This window comes from Mya arenaria, chromosome 1, assembly GCF_026914265.1.
Source record: "Mya arenaria isolate MELC-2E11 chromosome 1, ASM2691426v1".
NCBI classification, from domain to species: domain Eukaryota; kingdom Metazoa; phylum Mollusca; class Bivalvia; order Myida; family Myidae; genus Mya; species Mya arenaria.
Window position 1 is genome coordinate 14119808 of NC_069122.1, and position 22499 is coordinate 14142306.

General features: G+C 35.5%; 2 protein-coding genes across 3 annotated transcripts in view; one reads left to right on the forward strand and one right to left on the reverse strand.

Moving 5' to 3' along the window:
* LOC128239344 (coiled-coil domain-containing protein 89-like) overlaps positions 1-20670 on the reverse strand; it is a 28423-nt gene extending 7753 nt beyond the window's left edge. Inside the window, exons 1-7 of one of the 2 annotated variants that reach the window (XM_052955974.1) lie at positions 20618-20670; positions 11243-11379; positions 7855-8324; positions 7305-7435; positions 5724-5860; positions 4637-4719; positions 2242-2335 (exon numbers count right to left, since the gene is read on the reverse strand). In XM_052955974.1, the coding sequence (XP_052811934.1) occupies positions 2242-2335; positions 4637-4719; positions 5724-5860; positions 7305-7435; positions 7855-8324; positions 11243-11317 (990 nt within the window). In that variant the 5' untranslated portion in view covers positions 11318-11379; positions 20618-20670. The remainder of the gene's footprint in view (positions 1-2241; positions 2336-4636; positions 4720-5723; positions 5861-7304; positions 7436-7854; positions 8325-11242; positions 11380-20617) is intronic. The other variant, XM_052955966.1, reaches the window with a different exon arrangement.
* Positions 15239-19647, forward strand: LOC128223902 (uncharacterized). The gene is made up of 3 exons (XM_052933391.1): positions 15239-15638; positions 16279-18357; positions 18634-19647. The coding sequence occupies exons 1-3, from the start codon at positions 15599-15601 to the stop codon at positions 19173-19175; spliced, it is 2661 nt and encodes an 886-aa protein (XP_052789351.1). The 5' UTR covers positions 15239-15598; the 3' UTR covers positions 19176-19647.
* Positions 20671-22499: the final 1829 nt, after the last annotated feature.

A 22499-nucleotide genomic window follows, 5' to 3' on the forward strand; every position in this document is an offset into this window, starting at 1 on the left:
ATAGCCAGTATCTCCTAAGGGCTTTTTAACAACATCAAAGATCCGTCCATCTCCTGATGGATACTTTTTAAGAAATATGTTAATTTTGTTCCTGTCCATTCTGCGTTCCTGCAATATATTGATTATACATTTTTAATTTAAGATGCACTCTCACAAATTGACAGTTTTTACCTAATTTATTTTTTTTTTGTCTTAGAATCAGCTCATTTTGGCAGCAGTGCCTTTAATTCAGTCATAAGATAACTCACAATAGAACAGACCTCAATAGTTTGGTAAACTGCCGAAATTTCATATTTCTTTAACCATAAGGAATGTTTTTAGCCATATAACATCAATTTTCAAACCTAAATATGAAAACTGCCATCTGCTCTTTTGTCAGCAGTTTTATATCACTGGTTTCCAGACATTAACGCAAAAATGGCTCATTCCAAGACAAAAAATAAAAAAAATTGTCAAAACGATCAATCTTTGAGAGTGCAGCTTTAACGAGACTCATAATTATACAATTAAGTAAATTTAGAAATATGCCAGTTGACCGTATATTATTTTGGACTCATTTGAAAGAGTTTATTGAGTAGAGATGAATGTGTTAAAATATACTTCATTAAATCAAGACCTGCAAAAAAAAACATGAGAGTGGAATACGACATTTTGAATCAAAAGGCAGTTTACATAAAGCCTTTTATTATAATATATGCATTACTAGTGTCCTTGTTTTTGACCCGTGACCAATATTGGCACTCAGGTCTTGAATATTATGCTGACAAATACTCTGACCAAGTTTCATTTAAAATCAGATAAAAACTGTTCTATTCATGGCAAAATAACTCATGCAAAATTGTTTAATTCTACTGATCGCTCGCCTGTTTTTCGCCAACCTATATCTCAAACTTTTTTTATGAATATTCTTTGATTGATTGCAAAATGGGTAATTTTACATGTGATTTGTGTTGAAATTAAAAAATAAAAACATATCGGTAAAAAAAAGTAATTTACTATACTAATATGAGGATGTTATGTTTTATGGTCACATGTTTTATATAATAAAGTATAAGTATAATCTGTAAAAAAATACCCTTTCAAATAATACCAGAATTGTATGGGGTCACATTATGCCATCCAAATTGAACATTATTACCAATAGTTTATAAATGGCAAACTTGGGTGCACATTGAGTTCCTAAAGAACATTTCTAATTCCGGTTTCAAGCAAGTATGTTTTTTTTTAAATCTCTTTAAACTATACGTAAGCTTAGAATCTTCGAATATGATATTATTATTTTTTTATCATTTCACATGAAGATCTTTAAAACAACTAAACTTTCACTTATTCGTCATGAAAATTACAGGAATGAAGTCAAAATAGATTAAAATATAAGAATTAAGTGCCCACATTAATATCAATGTTGTGACTAAACATGAAAAACTTGAACAACATATAATTACCCTTGAAATTTTCGGTACCTCGTCCTTGTTTTAATGAGAAATAGGACACAATCATTAGTTAACGATGCATGATGACTATTTCGTTCAAATAATACAGTGTTTAAATGTTTTCTTCATGTACATAATGCAAATGGGTAGTCAGGGTATATAAAATTACAATGGCTGGCCAAATAGCTTCACAGCGAAGCGTCCGCCATGGTTTTAATTCCTGGCCTGGGCGCCTTGGTCACAGAGCCACAATAGAAATGGGTTCCTGTGGGGGTAACTCCAGTTTCGACCACAACAAAATACCTTTAGTATTATCGTTTTTTTATAGATTTTTAACAGTAAAATAATCATTACATATTTCATAGTTTTACACATTTAGGTAACAAATTGATATTTTTAACTGTTCCATACAGTAAGATAAAAATTTGATATTTTCACCGTTTTGAGGTTTTATTCCTTCACACTTCCAAATCAACATCAGAAGACACAGAGCAGAAACTTGATATTAACAGTCATTTCCAAAATGACATTTCCTTAATAAATAATTTGGCACACTTTCCTAAAAAAACATCCTTCCCTAAGCCATTAAATTAGTTTCAGTGTAAGATAGAAATCTTATTCACTGAGTGAAAACCAAATATTTTTAATATTTTAAATATTTTAATCAAGTCTACGCCGCTTATGAAATATAGCTTATGACAACTACATGTATACACATGTACAATGTATACTAATTATTAGTATTGTTAAAAATCATCGCTACATGTTTCTACTAAGCTACATGTATATTTATATGAACCGTTGGTACCTTTGTGACTTCAGTTTTCTTTGTTTCAGCTTCATCCAGTTCATCTTTTAACTTTCTCACCGCTCTGTTGGAATTAACTGCAGCTGCCTCACGCCTGTAAAATAATAGCACTTTTAAAGAGCTTTCTAAAAAAGACAGAATGCAACGCTTAAAGAAATATCAGCACAATGCCACATTAATGACATATAGTTGAAACTCGCTAACTCTGTTATCGTGATGTTCTGCTTAACAGGTTACGACAAAGGTTTTTTAAATATGTTGGGTTTATTTAGACACATTTTGTGTTTTGGTTAATATATCGAATGTTAATTATCTCAACATTTTTTCCCAAGGTCCCAAAGACTTTGAGATAGCGGGTTTCGACTATATGTATGTTTTAACTGTATGTATGTTTGATTGACTATGTGTAGTTTGTTATATTTACGGGTATAGTATTCTTTCTGCAGGAGGACACAGTGTCTCGCATCAACAAAAAAGCTGACTTCATAGTGAGAGAACAAGTACCAAATAATAACCAACATTATAAAAATTATGAAGTCACCTAACTGGGTAAAACATCACAATAAAAAAGAAAGCAAATTTTGTTAACAGTGTTTATGTTGTGATTCTTACTGGATATCATCTCAGTATTCATTCTACTTATAAACAGAATTGGAATTGAAACAATCCGATATTGTCACTTATAAACGGAATTGAAACAATCCGATATTGTCACTCATAAACGGAATTGAAACAATCCGATATTGTCACTTATAAACGGAATTGAAACAATCCGATATTGTCACTTATAAACGGAATTGAAACAATCCGATATTGTCACTCATAAACGGAATTGATTGATCTGACTTATTTATAGTTTGAAATTCTTCTGTGCGCTACATCTTTGTAATGAATGTAGTGATGGAAGGCCCATTGCTCTGTGGTATTTGGTTGTCATCAGCCCAGGTCAAACAAGTAGGCCTTCTATTGGAAAAGACATGACTGTGATAAAGGGCATACGACACTGTTCATCATATAATATGTCATCAAAGACTTACAAACTAACAGTTTTCGCTGACTTTCTTTTGTTATATAGTGACTTGTGAGAGATCCTATATATCTATATAATCTTATATATGTTTCCTTGAAATAAAACACATGTCCAAATAAAACGCGTCATGTCCAATTCAGTATCTGTTAAGCTTCAATTCTTCAAACAAAATAATCACTAACTGCTTTTTTAAGCCGCCTAATCAATGTCTCCTGTTTTGCCCGCTTAATTATATAAAGGCGGTAACTCTGACATTTGTTTATAAATATATTTACAGGTTGTCCGGTTAGCGCAGTGGTTAGCGCACTCGCTTCTCACCAAGGCGACCCAGGTTTGATTACCGGCCTGGGCGCACATGAGTTTGGTTAGTGGTCACCAAGTCAGACATGTGGGTTATCTCCGGGAAATCCGTTTTCCCCAATTCCACAAGACCACTCTCGCGGAACATCGTGCCAACAAGAGTGATATAGTATAAGTTATCACAACTTTCTTCACAATTGTTGTAAAATATGTAATGTTTAAACTTAAATATATTTTGATGCAGCCATGTTTTTGCATGTTTGGCCAACAAAGCAAAATTTCATCAATTAACTAGCCGAAATTTAACTCTATTTACAATGTCAAAGTTTATATACAATGCAAACATCTTAAGAAACTATTTTTTTCTCCCTTTTTTATCCTTAATATTGTTTTGCTCTTCTGTTAAAACAATTTGTTGCCTAAATTCATGTCTTTGCATATGTTATAATTACAATGAACATGTTTATACAGTCGAACCCCATTGGCTCGAACGTGCTTGGCTTGATTACCTCGTTGACTCAAACTGAATGTAAAGAACCAATTTCTTTATACTGAAGATAAGCATTCCCGATTGGCTCAAGTTCCCCAAGGCTCGAGGTATTTTTGCTGGTTCCTGAGAGTTCAAGCCAATGGGGTTTGACTGTGTTTAATGCAATAACAATGTTGAGTTGAGTTTTGTATAGTGTGTGTCTGATGGGCCGAAGCCTTTTGCCCTAAAATAAGACATTTGTGGATGGTGGTGTTAGTAGTTTTTACTTCGGGTCCCGGCGTGAGCACATTGAAGGGCCCCAGAGTGACAGTTTGACCACCACACACCTATCCTGGGCAGACTATCTGACGGTTAACCAGTACTAGGTGCCCTCACCTCTGCAAGTAACTACCAGGGGCAGTGGTACAGTGCGAATGGTCATAGAAAGGATTTCATAACCAATCACAACAGAAGTGACCTGGTCTACCCGGGAATCGAACCCGAGTTGTCAGATTCACAGTCCAACGCTATCCGGGCGGACTCAACATTTGTTGATGTTTGACCACTGATCTTATAACAATATAAAATTCACCTACTCGAATTTCTCGTGCATCTCTTGAACAGATTTCTCCATCTCTTCAATCCTCTTTTTCAACATCTTGTTGTCACTTTGTTCCTTCTGTAATGGTAATTTTTTGTCAGAAACATGATGAAGATCAAATAAAGGTGTGTTAAAGGAGCACAATAAAGGTTGATGCAAAAAATATATGCTGAATTTTAATGCATTATCATTTTTAACTCATTCGACTTTAATGATCAAAACAAAAAAGCATATGCTTTTTGTACAGATAAAAAATTAGCAAAATTTTGTGCCCTTTCGTAACTATGGAAGTTGTGGATATGTAGCTTTTTATTAAAAAAGCTGATTTATGTAAAAACTAATATTTTTTGTCTTCAAAAAATCATAATTATGCTTTTTTTGTTTTTTGCAACAACCTATATTGTGGGCCTTTAAGAAGAAATGAAATGACTACAAATAGTTGCATTACGTTTTTATGAGACTGTTTGGCATTACCTTTAAAATAATACAAGTCATTAATCTGTCAAGTTCAAGCTACCACTGAAGTTTCATGGTTCTATCTGTTAAAGCGTTTTCAAGATATTGTGTTTCCTAATGCTGTTTAAGGAAACAATGACCTTTAACCTACTAACCTAAAAAGCAAAAGGGGGTACCCTAATCTACTGGTCAAGGTCAAACCATTTTTGAGTAATCATATTGACAAAGCTTTCATAAGATTGTTGGCCATGACTTATGACCTTCTAACCAAAATAATCAATGGTGTTCATTTTATGGTCAAGGGCAACATACCACTGAAGTTTTATGATCCTTAATTGCTTGAACAGTTTTTGAGTTTAAATTTGTGTGGACAAAACATGGTATACAAACCGACAGACACATTTTTTGCAAAGGGACATAGAAATAGATTTTGTTCCTATACCAAAGTAACAGATATATCATTTTTGTAACAATAAGACAACTTCTTTTTCAAGACACCTCAAAATGGACATTTGTGCTGGTTTCTACCCAAGAAACTGACACAAAAATGACTTGATAAGCTATATTATATCAGCTTTGTCAAAGACAAGCAAAAAGAAATGCATAAAAACTGAAACCCTACTTACCTGTATAATCTTCCCACGTTGCATGGCAAGATCCAACATTTCATCTTTCTCCTTCGTTAGTTGCTGAATCTTGCGAGTCATCTCTGTGTCCGCATTTTGACGAGAGTCAATCTGGTTTTGAAGTTTGTAATTAGCACCTGAAAAGAGGATTCTATTTTATATAAAGGGCAATGTTTAAAGGGATTCTTACTCACAGAGTTTATGTAATGTTGAATGAGCCTTTGACACTGACTTACATGTGTATTTCAGACTTTGGCCTTTAAAGCTGCACTCTCACAGATTGAACGTTTTGACAACTTTTTTATTTTTTGTCTTGGAATGAGCCAATTTTCGGAAAATAAACGGACACTAGTGACATAAGACTGCTGACAAAAAATTTAATCCCAGAATTTCATATTTAAGTCAAAAACTCATGTTTTCTGCATTTTTCTTAAACCGTTGGTAGCCATAAAACATTATTTTTGAACGGAAATATGCAAATCTGCGCTCTGATCTTATGTCAGCAATCTTTTATCATTGGTTTGCAGATACTTACGCAAACATTTCCCCTTTCCAAGACAAAAAATAAAAAAGTCGTAAAAACGGTAAATCTGTGAGAGTGCAGCTTTAAGCATGACCATGACCTTTGGCACAACCCTGGGTCTTGTGTCCTAAAGGCCATCTCATCATGGTGAATCTAAACATAAAGTTTTTTGAAAACTTGATAATGCATGGTCAAGAAACTCCCTGGATAGGGTTAAGTCAGACAACAAGACGCACCTAAATGCACACACATACACAGATCAGACATTATGACAACTAACATTGTAAAATGTTTGTGACAGAGAGCCTACAATGACAATGACCAAAATTTACTGAACAATTTCGGAAACAATTAGATAAGAAATTAACCGAAAAAAAAATTAACACCTCCATAATTTTCATTTTCCAACCAGGGAAGTACATGTAGCATTTTTAATTAAACACACACATACATATTACAGCTATTGATCTGTGAATGTCCTTTCATTAGTTAAGTCTTAAAAGGACTAGACACCAGATGGTCCGTAAATCAGCAAATAAAGTATTTCCTCAAATTAAACAAGCCTAGAATTATCAATATGAGCTAGTAAGAGGCCAATAATACATAATTTTACATGATAAAACGAATATTTTGTTGCTGTCTCAGCTGAGTTAACTTGTTTATAATAAGCGCAGTAAGTATGATTAGATGTGTTGTACACGTGACGATATCAAATTTATTTTTGCCATGCAATGGTATCATCTGGTGTCTAGTCCCTTTAATATAGACTTATCGGGGATGGGAGTGAAAGATTGGTGTCCCCTGACATAGATTTTTTGTTTATGAATAATAAAACCTTGAAAGAACCATTTTTAACTTTGATGCTTTAACTAAATTTTAACCAGTAAATGTATTTACAACCCTTTAGCCTTTGTATTTCTTTTTCTTATCTCATCTCAAGATATAAGCTTTAAATTTGCCATATCGGGGGGAACCAAAAGTTATTTGTACACCCGGGCATACTGGAGTATGCGAAGGTACGCCCATGAGCATTAACAAATGCTATCGATATGAAATACCTTTAAGTCGTTCCTCTGTTTCAGAGAGTTTGTGTTGAAGAGCTTTAACATCAGTCCTCATTTTTTCTTGGAGATCTTGAAGCTCGCGTCTTAATGAATCCTCACGCGCTCTGCCCTCCTGAACTGCATGCCTAAAGAAATAAATCCCATTTTTTTATTCTCCTCTTTATTGCTATGCTATTTTTGTACCTATTTAGGACTCCATTCATTTCAAACCTTCTTACTTCATTGTTTTCCAAAAATTTAAAGATGCACTCTTTCTCCCAAATAAGATTTACCACAATTAATACAATTGTACAAACGTTTTAAGAAAAATGCATAAAAGATCATTTTTTGAACTTAATAAAAACTGGGATCTAATTTGTTGTCAGCAGTCTTATATAACTGGTTTCCTTGGATTCTCGCAAAAATTGGCTCGTTCCAAGAATTAAAAAAAGGTGTTGAAACGTTCAATCTGTGAGAGTGCAGCTTGAATTTTTTTTTGTAACATCTGATTACTGTAACAATGAAATTGAAGGGTATTTGGCTATAACTAATTGTTCAAGCTCACCTATATTTGGTGTCTATTGCTGCACACTGTTCCTTTGCAGTAATCAATTTTCCTTCCAAATTGTGAATCATCTCATCCTTTTCCAATAACGCCTTAGAAAACAATTTCGCATTCTCATCCCTAAGTCTATCGTTCTCTTTCCTTAACTCAGCATTCACTCTTTTATATTCATCCTTGAATTTTATCATTTCTTCATGGTTCGAAGCCAAGTCATTAAAACGTCCATCTAAAAGATTGAACTTTCTTCTTTCATGTTCTATTTGTTCTTTAGCACTATCCCGAAATGACGTGAGCTCTTCGTTGATTCGCTCCAGTGTTTGTATCTTATTTATCGTCTCATCGGAGCGATTTTTGAGAATCATTATAAGCTGTGACTGTTCGTCAATTCGGGATCGTAACATGGCGTTTTCTGTCTTGTCATCCTTTGAGAGACCTTTAAGCTTCGAAAGGGAAGAGAACTCTTTTTCTCCCTGAAGAATAAAATGTTTGAATTGGTGTAATTCGAAAATTATCAATTATAGATGATCAATTAGATCTAAAAAACAATAACAGAGTTGAGTGTTCTCTACATTTTAACATTTTCCGTTCTGCTTTAATTTAAAATTTTGATGGAGAATAAGTTAAAGTAAACATTTTTCTAGCTGCTGTATTGTCATTAATTGCAATGAGCAGTAAAAGTACATAACAAGTACATAACATAATACAGGAGGGATATATGATTATTTTATGACGCGACTGGGATTTTCATCCATACATGTCAGAACCAGTGAGAGAACTAGTTGAAGTCCAATTTCAGTTACGATAAACATCAAATATTCAAAATGTAACTAGTCTTAGTGTTATTCATAAACACCTTACAACAAGGCCATGACAACACCTTACAACAAGGCCATGACAACACCTTACAACAAGGCCATGACAACACCTTACAACAAGGCCATGACGACACCTTACAACAAGGCCATGACAACACCTTACAACAAGGCCATGACAACACCTTACAACAAGGCCATGACAACACCTTACAACAAGGCCATGACAACACCTTACAACAAGGCCATGACAACACCTTACAACAAGGCCATGACGACACCTTACAACAAGGCCATGACAACACCTTACAACAAGGCCATGACAACACCTTACAACAAGGCCATGATGGCACCTTACAACAAGGCCATGACAACACCTTACAACAAGGCCATGACAACACCTTACAACAAGGCCATGACAACACCTCCCAACAAGGCCATGACAACACTTTACAACAAGGTCATGACAACACCTTACAACAAGGTCATGACAACACCTTACAACAAGGCCATGACAACACCTTACAACAAGGCCATGACAACACCTTACAACAAGGCCATGACAACACCTTACAACAAGGCCATGACAACACCTTACAACAAGGCCATGACAACACCTTACAACAAGGCCATGACAACACTTTACAACAAGGTCATGACAACACCTTACAACAAGGCCATGACAACACCTTACAACAAGGCCATGATGGCACCTTCCAACAAGGCCATGACAACACCTTACAACAAGGTCATGACAACACCTTACAACAAGGCCATGACAACACCTTACAACAAGGCCATGACAACACCTTACAACAAGGCCATGACAACACCTTACAACAAGGCCATGACAACACCTTACAACAAGGCTATGACAACACCTTACAACAAGGCCATGACAACACCTTACAACAAGGCTATGACAACACCTTACAACAAGGCCATGACAACACCTTACAACAAGGCCATGACAACACCTTACAACAAGGCTATGACAACACCTTACAACAAGGCCATGACAACACCTTACAACAAGGCCATGACAACACCTTACAACAAGGCCATGACAACACCTTACAACAAGGCCATGACAACACCTTACAACAAGGCCATGACAACACCTTACAACAAGGCCATGACAACACCTTACAACAAGGCCATGACAACACCTTACAACAAGGCCATGACAGCACCTTACAACAAGGCCATGACAACACCTTACAACAAGGCCATGACAACACCTTACAACAAGGCCATGACGGCACCTTACAACAAGGCCATGACAACACCTTACAACAAGGCCATGACGGCACCTTACAACAAGGCCATGACAACACCTTACAACAAGGCCATGACAACACCTTACAACAAGGCCATGACAGCACCTTACAACAAGGCCATGACAACACCTTACAACAAGGCTATGACAACACCTTACAACAAGGCCATGACGGCACCTTACAACAAGGCCATGACAACACCTTACAACAAGGCCATGACGGCACCTTACAACAAGGCCATGACAACACCTTACAACAAGGCCATGACAGCACCTTACAACAAGGCCATGACAGCACCTTACAACAAGGCCATGACGACACCTTACAACAAGGCCATGACAACACCTTACAACAAGGCCATGACGACACCTTACAACAAGGCCATGACGACACCTTACAACAAGGCCATGACAGCACCTTACAACAAGGCCATGACAACACCTTACAACAAGGCCATGACGACACCTTACAACAAGGCCATGACAACACCTTACAACAAGGCCATGACAACACCTTACAACAAGGCCATGACAACACCTTACAACAAGGCCATGACGACACCTTACAACAAGGCCATGACGGCACCTTACAACAAGGCCATGACGACACCTTACAACAAGGCCATGACGACACCTTACAACAAGGCCATGACGACACCTTACAACAAGGCCATGACAACACCTTACAACAAGGCCATGACGACACCTTACAACAAGGCCATGACGACACCTTACAACAAGGCCATGATGGCACCTTACAACAAGGCCATGACGACACCTTACAACAAGGCCATGACAGCACCTTCCATCAAGGCCATGACGAAACCTTCCAACATGGCCATGACGGCACGTTCCAACAAGGCCATGACGACACCTTCCAACAAGGCCATGACGACACCTTACAACAAGGCCATGACGGCACCTTACAACAAGGCCATGAGAACACCTTACAACAAGGCCATGACGACACCATACAACAAGGCCATGACGACACCTTCCAACAAGGCCATGACGGTATTTTACAACAAGGCCATGATGGCACTTTACAACAAGGCCATGACGACACCTTACAACAAGGCCATGACAACACCTTACAACAAGGCCATGACGACACCTTACAACAAGGCCATGATGGCACCTTACAACAAGGCCATGACGGCACCTTACAACAAGGCCATGACGCCCTACAACAAGGCCATGACGACACCTTCTAACTAAACCTTTTTCTATTTAAAAATTCACAGGCTATAAAAACAAATTTTAAGTCTAAATATATGGAACCCATTTAGAGGTTTACCTCAGCCATGTCACCTGATCGCCCTGATCTTGGCGATGCGATCATCTGTCCATTTAACTGTACGGAGTACTCCATTTTAATTTTTTTGGTAAAATGGCAACTTCATAAAAGGTCAATTCTTCTTATCAACTGCATGTCTGAAAATTAAGATTAAAATGTTTTTTTTTTGGTTTGATTTATTTATTTTACAATGCTTCAATGTGAGACATTTTTTTAAAAGTTATTACAACATTATATGAATCACTCTCGATTGCACAATGTTATGCAAGAGTTTGTTTTGTGATGGAATCCAGAAAATGGTGGAAACCCACTTGTCCAACATCAGGATACTACAGATCAAACCCACATGTGTCCAGGCCAGGAATCAAACCTGAGTCACCTAGGTGAGAGCAAGTGCATTAAAATGTACCAAAAAGGTCATACAAAAAAAACACAATTTTATAAGTACTGTATAAATATTAAATGTATATGACAAAGAGATATTTTAATTTGTTTATTTATGTTCATTTTTTACAACATGATGACTTTTTCTGATATCAAATCAATTATCAAAAACAAAATTATCATTTACTTTTAGTTTTGAAATCTGAACACTAATCTCTACATGTTTTCATTTATAATTCTATTGGCAAACAGAAAATGCTCAACAGTTTGCCAAGAAGCATCAAGGAAATTAAATTAGATATATATTTTTTTTTCAAATGAATATATATAGTGGAAACTCACTAAACCGGATCTCCACAAAACCGGAATCCTTGGGATACCGGACATTTTTCAGAGTCCCGGTTTTCCCCTTCTATTTTCAATGTAAAATAATCCCTACAAAACCGTTATATTTGTTCAAACATGTCAAAATGATTTTGTGTATTAGGAATTCGCCAATCGCATGTCACTTTTGTCACTTTGTTTTACAGCCGGTGCGTCGTTAAACAATGCACTTGTGATGTTGTGTTAACTCGATAATCGATAATGATGATTGCGCTGTGGATCGACTGCCACGCGATAATCAAACGATTATCAAACTTGTGAAAAGAAAATTGATTGAAACATTAATTTGTTTGTTGCAGAAAATAAAGAACTAGAATCGGTTATTAAGTGATCATTTTGGAGGGTTGTTTTATCTAAAGACTTCTATGATTGAATCAAATTAGAGCGGTGCATTAATTAAACTATCAGACATACTTAACAAGCATTAAATTATGAGAGTTGTTTTATTTTAAGACTTGGAAAAAAAGATGATTATAAAAACGCAGAAATGTTTAATTGTGTTTATCACTTTTGCATGTGCTTTAATCATGTCTCAACCTCCGTCTAAACGTCAACTTCCCTTTAAAGGTTAACTCAGTTAATATTTTGAGTAAACTTACTCCGTACATCAATTCCTCACTAAACCGGAATCCTCACTGAACCGGAAATTTTGCCCAGTCCGGACCTTGTCAGGTTTAGTGAGTTTTCACTGTATATGAGGTTTCTCTTTTGTCACAAAATTAAGTACGGTAAAAGTACTCAATTTTCAACAAAGTATCAAAAAATCTTTGCCAACATAAAATCTGTAAGCGATCATATCAAGTCCATTTAACTTGGTTCTACATTTTGCATTAAATACCAAAGTTACCAGACTTAATACAACACGTTTTCTTCCTAGGATTATAAGACAGTTGTAGATAAAAGGGAATATAAAAGCTTCATTAGATGAACATGAAATAACTGAAATCAATTATGCTTTTAAACACATACAAAACATTTAAATTACACGGTGATTACTTACCTGATAAAATATTTAAATGTCTTTGGTACTAGCCAGAAACTTCAAGGGTCCAATTTCTCATTTATAGATTGATTTTGCTCAGTGGTTAAGCGTTGGTTAACAGTATTCAAAGAAATAATAGTTGAAATTAGTATGTTATGTAACACCCATAATGAGTCTTATATATAAATAATTAAAGTACATTAGGGGTTTAGCCAGGTTTTAAAAAAGAGGGACTGTTTCATACTGTGCTGAAAGGGAGAAAAGGCCTGTAATGCTTCAACTGCCAAATACTTTCAATTTGTTTGCATTTTCAGTTTTCGTAATAACCCATGCATTTGCCTGAAGCCCGGGACAAGTAATAATTCCCACTTGTCTGCCCAAACAGGAAAGTTTGGTTTTTACTCAAGTTTGTTGAAAAGCTGTCACAAAATATGATGAGGTAGCACAAAATGACTTCTTGACTGGTTATTCAGCCGATTGTATGTGTGAAGCACACATTAATTCATAAAATGTAACCATTCGGCTAAAACACGGTATTTGTCCATTTTATATTTTTTGGTTGTTATACATAGATTGAAGGAAAGTGTGTGATTTCAAACTTAATTCTTTGCAGCCAAAGCATGTAACCTAGTCCACTCCTGCTGGCCTCCAAATTTCAAGTGAAAATATCAATTTGTATTCGAGTAACAGCAAAAAGCATATCCCAAAAATGGCCATTTTCAAGCGTTATGCTGTCTCATTTGATTTTTTTATATATTCAAACTGTTATATATCTATTTTGCATGATGATTTGGAAAAAATGCATTACCTCAGCTTATAGAAAATTTCAAGTGCTAAATTTTGGTGGGTAAATCAAGAAAATAGACAAATTATTACAGAAAATATGACTTATTAACATAAAGTGGTGCTTTTGCCAATTTTTCAAAATCACAATAAGTATCCCTTGTTATATGCATGAAAAACATTGAAAATTCACCCATTTACAAGTGATAACTGTTTTGTAAGACTGATTATTAATCAAACTTCCAATTTTGTGTTGCTTTGGGCATTCATGATTCACATTCTTAAAAAGAAGGAGGTTCACCTGTAAGATTTTCAGGGTTAAAAAATCTGTAGAGTCCGTAACCATGGGTTTGTATCTACATATGTATTAATGACAGAAATGTGGCATTCCACAAATAAAAACCTCTGTATGAGCAGGGCTCTCAATAAGAGCCGGGGGCCAGGGATATCCCCCGGCAATTATGGCTGTATGACCCGGCTATTCTCAAGTTAACAGTTGTCATGATTGTATTCTTAAAATGTCCCTTATCTTACATAAAAATAATACTTTGTCTAAACGTAAAAAAATGAATTGCAACGATGTATTATGATCAAATTTAATGGTAAATGCGCCCGATTGCCAATTTGCATCGTAGTCTTCAAAGCGCTTGTATATGAACTAATATGCATCTACAAGACTTGGAGTGCTTTGAATCCGACAGACGATTATTTAAAATAACATGAGATGATATCGGCATATTAATTCGTTAAAATACAACCCAGAACATCGGCGATAACAAGCCAAATATTCGATAAAACAACATCAACATTAAAATGCGAAAATGTCAAAAAGTAAAAAACACGAAGGACGATGTTAAACAAAGAAAACTGGAATCGTTCTTTATTTCTAGGTAGGTATATAAATGATATGTTATATTTATGGCAACTCAATGACGGCGCAATTGTGGCTTTGAAATGTCATTACAAGAACTGTACACATTTCGGATACGATTATTTTCGACTGTGTTGATATTCTTTTGAAAGACCCAATTTTCTGTTACAATGACTGCTTTAATCTAGTTTATCTGACATCTGATGACTCAGAGTTGGAGGATGACTATTTTGATTAGAAGATGACTATTTTAGATGACTATTTTGATTCAATTTTCCTTTTTTGAATAAAAATATGTATGTTTTTGAACCAAGGACTATTTTTGTTTACTTGTATCAATGGTAATTACACATGTAAAATGATGTTCAAAACAGGAATTTTGCTCTAATGAGAGCTAACCTTGACCAAATTCATAATGCTTAAAATCGTTTTCGGCCAGGGGCCTGCGGCCCCCTGGACCCCCGGCTGAATAGGGGCTCTGCCAATTAAAACCCCGCTGGGGGAGGTCCCCCAGACCCCCCTCCTACTTTCCTATAACTCCCTACTACTTCAAAACTTATTGAGAGCCCTGTATGAGTATGTTTAATGGCTGAAATATTTTTGGAATATTTTGATTTTAAGTTGCATTTTTTTACATATTTAATGTTACGGACACTACAAAATCTGCCTTCAAATTTTGATTTGAAATTTCCATTGTTTTCAATAGCATATTTCCTTATATTTTTTCATGGTAAAAGCAATTTTTTTATTGTGCAATATTGCATCATCTTTTAACTATTGGAAAATACCAATAAAACGGCTGATGCAACAATATTTGTGATGAATTATTGCATCATCCAAAACAACCGCCTTTCTAAGAAATACAACAGTCCAGCTGTAATGATGGAATCAGCTAAGAAAATGGCTTATTTTGGGTAATAGTCGGTCAGATTCCAGCAAGAAGTCCTTTCAAATGGAAAACACTAAAGGTGTTGGTTCCAGTGATGCTCTAGGTATGTATTATCCTTATCTAAACATTCCATGCTATGTTACGTAGGGTCCGTAACCAAAACCATATGTCTGTACATGATGCCATGAATTAATGCAATTGTCCACATGAAATGCACATGTTGTGATGCTTATTTGTTGAAATTGCCATGCCCAACATATAACAAACTAAAATGGTCTTAACAGGTTGTTTAATGGAAATCCTATGACAGTATGACACACAATTTCATTTTGTGTAGCCTATTACGGAGCCGAGATGAAATATTTTTACATAAAGATTGGCGTGTATGCCAATGAATACAATCAGTGTTATAATATACAGATCACAGACACAGTGGATACTTGTTAAATGTACAGAATTGAAGCTTAAGTAATATTTGATTTGTACTTGTACTCAGGTTACAGACTCTACAAAATACGGCCACTTGTTTCTAAGTCTACTGTAAGTATGTTCAAAAACATTTTTATGAACAGAAACAATACAATTGAACCATATAGGGACATTTATACCTTTTGAGGTTTTTCTTTTCACAAAACCTGTCTTTATATGAAGATTTATATACCATATATATATATTAATATTCTAAGGTATACATTGAACCCAACCGTTTAAGGTTAATTAATATTCAGAATGTCTTTTTACAGAAGAGAGCCGAAAATCATCACTGCGATCCCGGAAACTTGAAAAAAATGCTGAAATGAATGCTGAAAAGAATGAAGACATAGAAAAGAAGCAAAAGGAGAAAAACAGGCTGAAAGTCAAGGCATGGAGAATGCGTCAGAAAACAGAAAACTCCACAAAATATTCTGAAATCAAAAAGAAAGACACAGAAAGAAAGAAGGAAGCTCGAATGAAAGTGAAACTCATGGCCAATTCAGATCCTGAATTAAAAGCCTCCTTAAGAAAGAAAAAAGCTGAAGAAATGAAAAGATACAGACAGAGAAAAAAGATGAAAACAACATGTTCTTCTGAAGATCCTGGTGTTAAAAAGAGTAAGAAACCGGCTCTGGAAGAAAAAAAGAAAAAAGCTGTGAAGCGAACACAAGCCTGGAGAATGCGAATTAAACTTAAGTCTCCTACAATTCCAATTGTTAACACAGTTGATGAAAATGACAGTCATGGAGAAAGCAGACAGAACAAAAGTAACTTATCCCGTGCAACAATATACAGACGAGCGCAAATGGTGAAAGGCATTCTGCCTAGGACACCAAAGAAGAAAGCCGCCATTTTAAAGAAGCTTATTGAGTCACCTTCAACATCCAAAGTACTTTCTGACCAAGGAGTAACAATGACACCAGCTTGTAAGAAGAAACTTGAAGTAGCAGATGCTATAGTGAATTCCTTGAAAGAAAGTATTTCCGAAGTAAACATTGGTGTTCGAAAAGACAGAGAAAAGAAACATGCATATGATGTAATACGTGAATCAGTACTAAGGAAATACAAAAAGATCACAGTTAGTAAATATTTCAATGTGTCTTACAAGACAAGGAAGATGAGAAATGAATGGTGGAAAATGAAACAGAGAAAAACAAGATGTGATGTGATAAGTGATCATGTGAAACAATCAGTGAAAGAGTTCTACCTGGGTGCTGAAATTAGCAGAGAGGTGCCATCCAAACGTGATGTTGTTAGAATCAAAACTCAGCCTGGTATGAAAGAAACACTACAGAAACATGTGATGACAATGACACTAGAAGAAGCACACAAGTTATACAAAACAAGAAACCCCAATCATAAAATAGGACTTACATCATTCAGCAAACTAAAACCAGTTAATGTAAAGAAAGTGTCCGAGACAAGCAGACGGTCATGCCTGTGCCAGACTTGTTGTAATGTAGCCCTGAAAGTAGAAGCACTTACAACATTGAAACGAGTTGTAAAAGAGACTGACATGACAGAAGACATTAAGATTGATAAGAAGAGTCTGAGTGATGCAACATTCTGCAGCTATGAACAAGAGCCATCTTTAAAATGTGTGTCAAGAAATTGTGAAAAATGTGGAGTACAAGGCCTTCAAAAGTATTTGGCGACTATGGAAGAAAAGAACAGAGATGGGATGGTGTCATGGTATCAATGGGAAAGCATTGAAATAAAGAAATATGACAAAGTAAAGCGCTGCATTTCTTGTGTGCCCAAAGAAGCTGATTTCAAAGTGTTTTTGACAGCTTTAGAGAAAGACATGATGGTGTACCCAGAGCATGCATTTAGAGCATCCTGGCAACAGAAACAAATGGGTGTATGTGTAGAGAAATTAACAAAGGGATCTGTAGCCATGGTAATGGATTTCAGTGAGAACTATGCATGTGTCTTCCAAAGTGAAGTGCAGTCAGGGTTCTTTGATAGAAACCAGGTAACTGTACATCCAATGATGTGCTACTATAAAGAAAGTCTTGATGACAAAGATGTTACAGTAAAACATGCCATCATTGGAATAAGTGAAGAAACCAAACATGATGCGGATTTAGCAATTGTCTTCGAGAATCAAGCCATTAAATTACTAGAAAGCAGAGGGGTGAAGATTGGTGAACTCCACGAGTGGACTGATGGGTGTGCAGCCCAGTACAAGGGGAAAAAGGCGTTTGCTGATATCAGTCTCAGAAAGCAGCCCAAAATGACTCGAAACTACTTTGAAACGTCTCATGGAAAGAATGTCTGTGATGGGTTGGGTGCAACTGTAAAGAATGCTTGTTATCGTGCTGTAATAAGTAACAGGAAAGTTCTTGGTAATGCTGAAGACGTTTACCAATTTTGTCAAGAAACTCTGAAAATGGAAGTAGTGGACACTGTAAAAAGCACTCTGTCGAGAAGAGAATTTGTATTTGTTGAAAATGTGAATAGAAAACCGACCAGAAACAAATGTACAAACATTAACTGGAACACGGAAGCTGCACTCTGTTAAGTCTGTTGGTAAAGACTATGAGCTTAACTCAAGGAAACTTAGTTGTTACTGTGATGCTTGTGTGAATGGTGTAACATCAAAATGTGAGAAATCAATGTAGACATAGTTAATAAGTGGGAGAAAAGAAACCTTGATGTTATTAGTAAAGTCCAAGAAAAACTAAATGTAAAGAAGAAACAACCATCTAACAAGGAGCAGCCTAAAGCAACCTGCAAAGAACAAACAAAAGGACAGAAACAAATAACTTTGAAAAGAAAATCGGAGACCAAGCAACCAAAAGCCAAGAGGAGAAAAATAGAAGAGACAGCAGCAACAACATCCCAACAAGATACAGCCTTTCAACCTGGTGATTTTGTTACCGTTGGGCTCAAACCGAGAAAAGGACCCATAAGTGTTTACGTTGCTGAAATTACAAGTAAATCTGAAACAGAATATGGGCTTAAATATATGAAGAAAGCTGGAAACGCATATGTGTGGCCTGAGAAGTCAGACGTTTCTCAGGAGCCAACAGAACATTTCATTTCAAAGCTAGAAGCTCCTGAACTTGTCAATGAAAGAGGTCATTTTAAATTCAATACACAGGAACTCAGCAAAGTTAAAGTTAATCTGTTGAAAATACACAAACATGTGTATTTCAAATAGAAAATGTTGAGCATGTGTTGGTTCTTACAATGTGTAGAGTCCGTAACCGTAGTGCAGTCTATTTCTATCTCATACAAAAAATATGTTCTATTGATATAAACAGCAGAAACTGACTATACTTGATAGGAAAAGTGTTTATTTTAGAAAAACAATGTGCTTGGGGCACTTGGTTCTACAAACTTTAAAAGTTACAGTTAAAGTTGTGTGATCATTTTTGTCAATTTTTAGAGTTCATCGCAACTGGGATGAAATATGTTTTTTTTTATGCTTATCTCAAGCAGAGATTTTATGCATTTGTTTGTTAACATTCTAATTGTTAGTTTTCTGTGTTAACCTGAATAATACAGACTTGTTTCCATTAAAATCTTTGTTGTTATATGCCTGTTGTAGTGTCTGTAACCTTACACTGACCTGTATGTAAAAGTCGCCAAAAAAATTAATTTATAAAAGCGACTGTAGGAAAACAAATATCATTTCCAATGACTGAAACTTTAAACTAAAAATGGACAAAATTTCATGGCCCTGCATTGAAGTTCATTTTTCCACCTTGGTGAGACACTTAGGTGGACAAATACCGTGTTTTAGCCGATTCCATTCGCCACTTCAATTTTAATATACATGTAATGACCTTTTAACCTTTGAAAACGTAAACAATAATGAAATATATTTCAATGAAGTTTGATCTTCGTTGTGTCAAAGGGGCGAAGCCAGGAAAGAAAAGGCCATGACCGGTCAGTCAAATAACAGATGACAATAAGAAAAAGGCTAAGTGGAACAATGAATGAACAAGAAAGGAAAAAGACAATTTTAGTCCATATAAACAGTCACTTGTGAGTATTTGACGATTTTTGTTTTGGCAACTATTTACTTTTTTCCAGGGGTGGTGGTTCAATTTGCGAGGAGTTCACATCCCCTTTAATTTCGGCCTAGGATGAGCCCTCAATGCTTATTTAATTATTGATGCACCGTCAGATTTGTCCAGGTTGAGAAACAATTATTAAAGTATTGAAATTGTATGAGCGTGCTCGATTAGATGGTCAGAATCGAGGACTTATCATATTCAAACTTCCATAATTTCTTCAAAACGAGTGATACTTTATGCTGTTGAAGTGTTGGCTAGTGAAACCTGTTTCAGGCTAGTAAAATTTCCTATCTGGTAGCACGAAAGGGCTAGTGGATTCATTTCTGAATTACATACACTGTATTTCAGTGATATTTTTGGTGCAATTTACTGCCTTCTAAAAGAAAGTTCCCTAAAACGTGCATAATTGTGGCTACAGTATGCCATGTTTTTGTACTTTTGACTTACAGATAGCTAAAATGCTACATTATAGATAAAAATGGCCACTTTTATAAAAACAACAGACTTCATTTTTTTCAAGATGAAAGCGATGGTTGTTGAGAAATCTCGAATGAAATAATGAATAACCTCAATAACTTACCTATAATTTCAAGAATTTATTCACCATTTTCCTGGACAACATGAAGCCGGTGCAGATGTAAACAAACACCCGTATATTTACTCCCGTAAAACGCTGCCTTATTGTACATAAAGGTTAGACTACACCATTTTTGTTAAATTTACTCTCGAAAACAAGACACCCTGCACAGTTACCTCCCTTTTTATTAGAAATTATTAAATTAGACGAGAACGGTCCTGGTAAACATGTTCTACGAATTAACAAAATTTGCAACCTCAATTTAGTTTTGGTTAGCTTGTTCAAGAATTCGACCAAAAAGGGTGGTTTTCTAGTGTCTTTATTCAGAATAATGTTAAGTTCTGATTCCTGGGAACCGTATACAATGTTGTAATGCACTGAATGGCAAATGCTTGGAGATAAGGAATGTGCAATATAAATAACCAGTAGTGAATAACACTAAGATTAGTGACTAGTAATTAGTTACATTTTGAATATTTGTTGTTTATTTTAACTGAAATCGGACTTCAAATAATTGACCTGTTTGACAAGCTATCTGAAGACCATAAAACGCTTGTTTGTAACTTTTGTAACGTGGGAGCCCAACAAAGCCAACAGATCCCTTCAGAGAAATGCATATTCTACCCTGGAGGGGTTGACTGGTTTTATATAAGTATATTCTCTGACCACACAAAATCAAAGTGCTGTAATAAACAATTATAAAATATTACAGCATACATGCTGTGCAAATTCAAGTGTCATTTATTGCAGTTTTAATGTGAATAATATGTAACATATATCTGAGTATTTGTCATTGGATCAAATTAGCAAATTGTTAAATGATGTCACAAGCACCTGCTACTGATAATCATCTGAGAACAAATTCCAAAAATTTTAACATTTAAAAAAACAACATATTTTTAAACTAGAAATACGGCGTACAAAAAGAAGACCGGCACACTTTAACGGTTCGTTCACTAGCTGTTAGCTAAGATGTTCAAACTTCTAACAACATTCAAATGATCGTTTAAAATTCCTCTTTAGTTTTTTTTATAAAAATATAAAGAACTGACACTTCCAATGTGTGAATTATCCATAGAAAAAATAGTCTTCAAACTAGGCAGTCTGAAACGAACGCTAGGCTATCGGGGCTGTTGCAAAATGTCGCCAACGTCTTTTAACATCTACTGCAACGTTTACATGTGCATGTGGGCGCGCATGTGCTGATTTGCAACCTCTCCAGTGTCAATGAATAACTAGATGTAGATTTTATATATTATGTTCAATAAGAATTGTACCGGACTTCGAAAATAACTTAACCTAACATTTGTCCACAATGCTTACGACATGAATATATATATCAGAAGAAAAACTAATGTATAACATCATTTACATCAACAAACTTAAAACAAATTTGGCGTTTCGGCGTAAAATAATAAACTTTAGCTTGTTAGACTCAAAATTGGTTCGAGAAACTTGGGCCTGATTTAAAGGCATTGCAGGTAGCGCGGGCAATGGCGTTTCTTTGTCAGTTGGTGGAATTCGGCTCATCATCAGCGCATTTGACAGTACTCAGCAAGCAATTTCAACCTCTTTCCTTTTCGAGAAGCCATTAGAACGCAGGCTCAAATGGAAATCACATGCATGAAAGGAGTTTCAACTTATGTATATTAATTGCTGGTTCAAAGCCGTTGTCAAAGCACCCGCTATGATCTGTATTGTGATTGATGCCTTTTTAAAATATAAAATAACAGTCCAGTGATAACAAGGAACAACATTATTGTTTTTCAAATGCAATTATTTAAGAATCTTCTATTTAATATAACGAATTTCAAAACCAAACAACAAAGAAACATTATAGCAATAATGAATAATTCACAATATTTAGGAGAGTCTTAATTATGCC

Bases quoted from the DNA above. Each gene is read 5' to 3' on its own strand.
- LOC128223902 (XM_052933391.1), top strand. From the start codon at position 15,599: ATGGAAAACACTAAAGGTGTTGGTTCCAGTGATGCTCTAG. The intron at 15,639-16,278 runs GTATGTATTATC...GTCTTTTTACAG, and splicing joins TGGTTCCAGTGATGCTCTAG to AAGAGAGCCGAAAATCATCA. The intron at 18,358-18,633 runs GTAATGCTGAAG...AAATCAATGTAG, and splicing joins AAGTAACAGGAAAGTTCTTG to ACATAGTTAATAAGTGGGAG.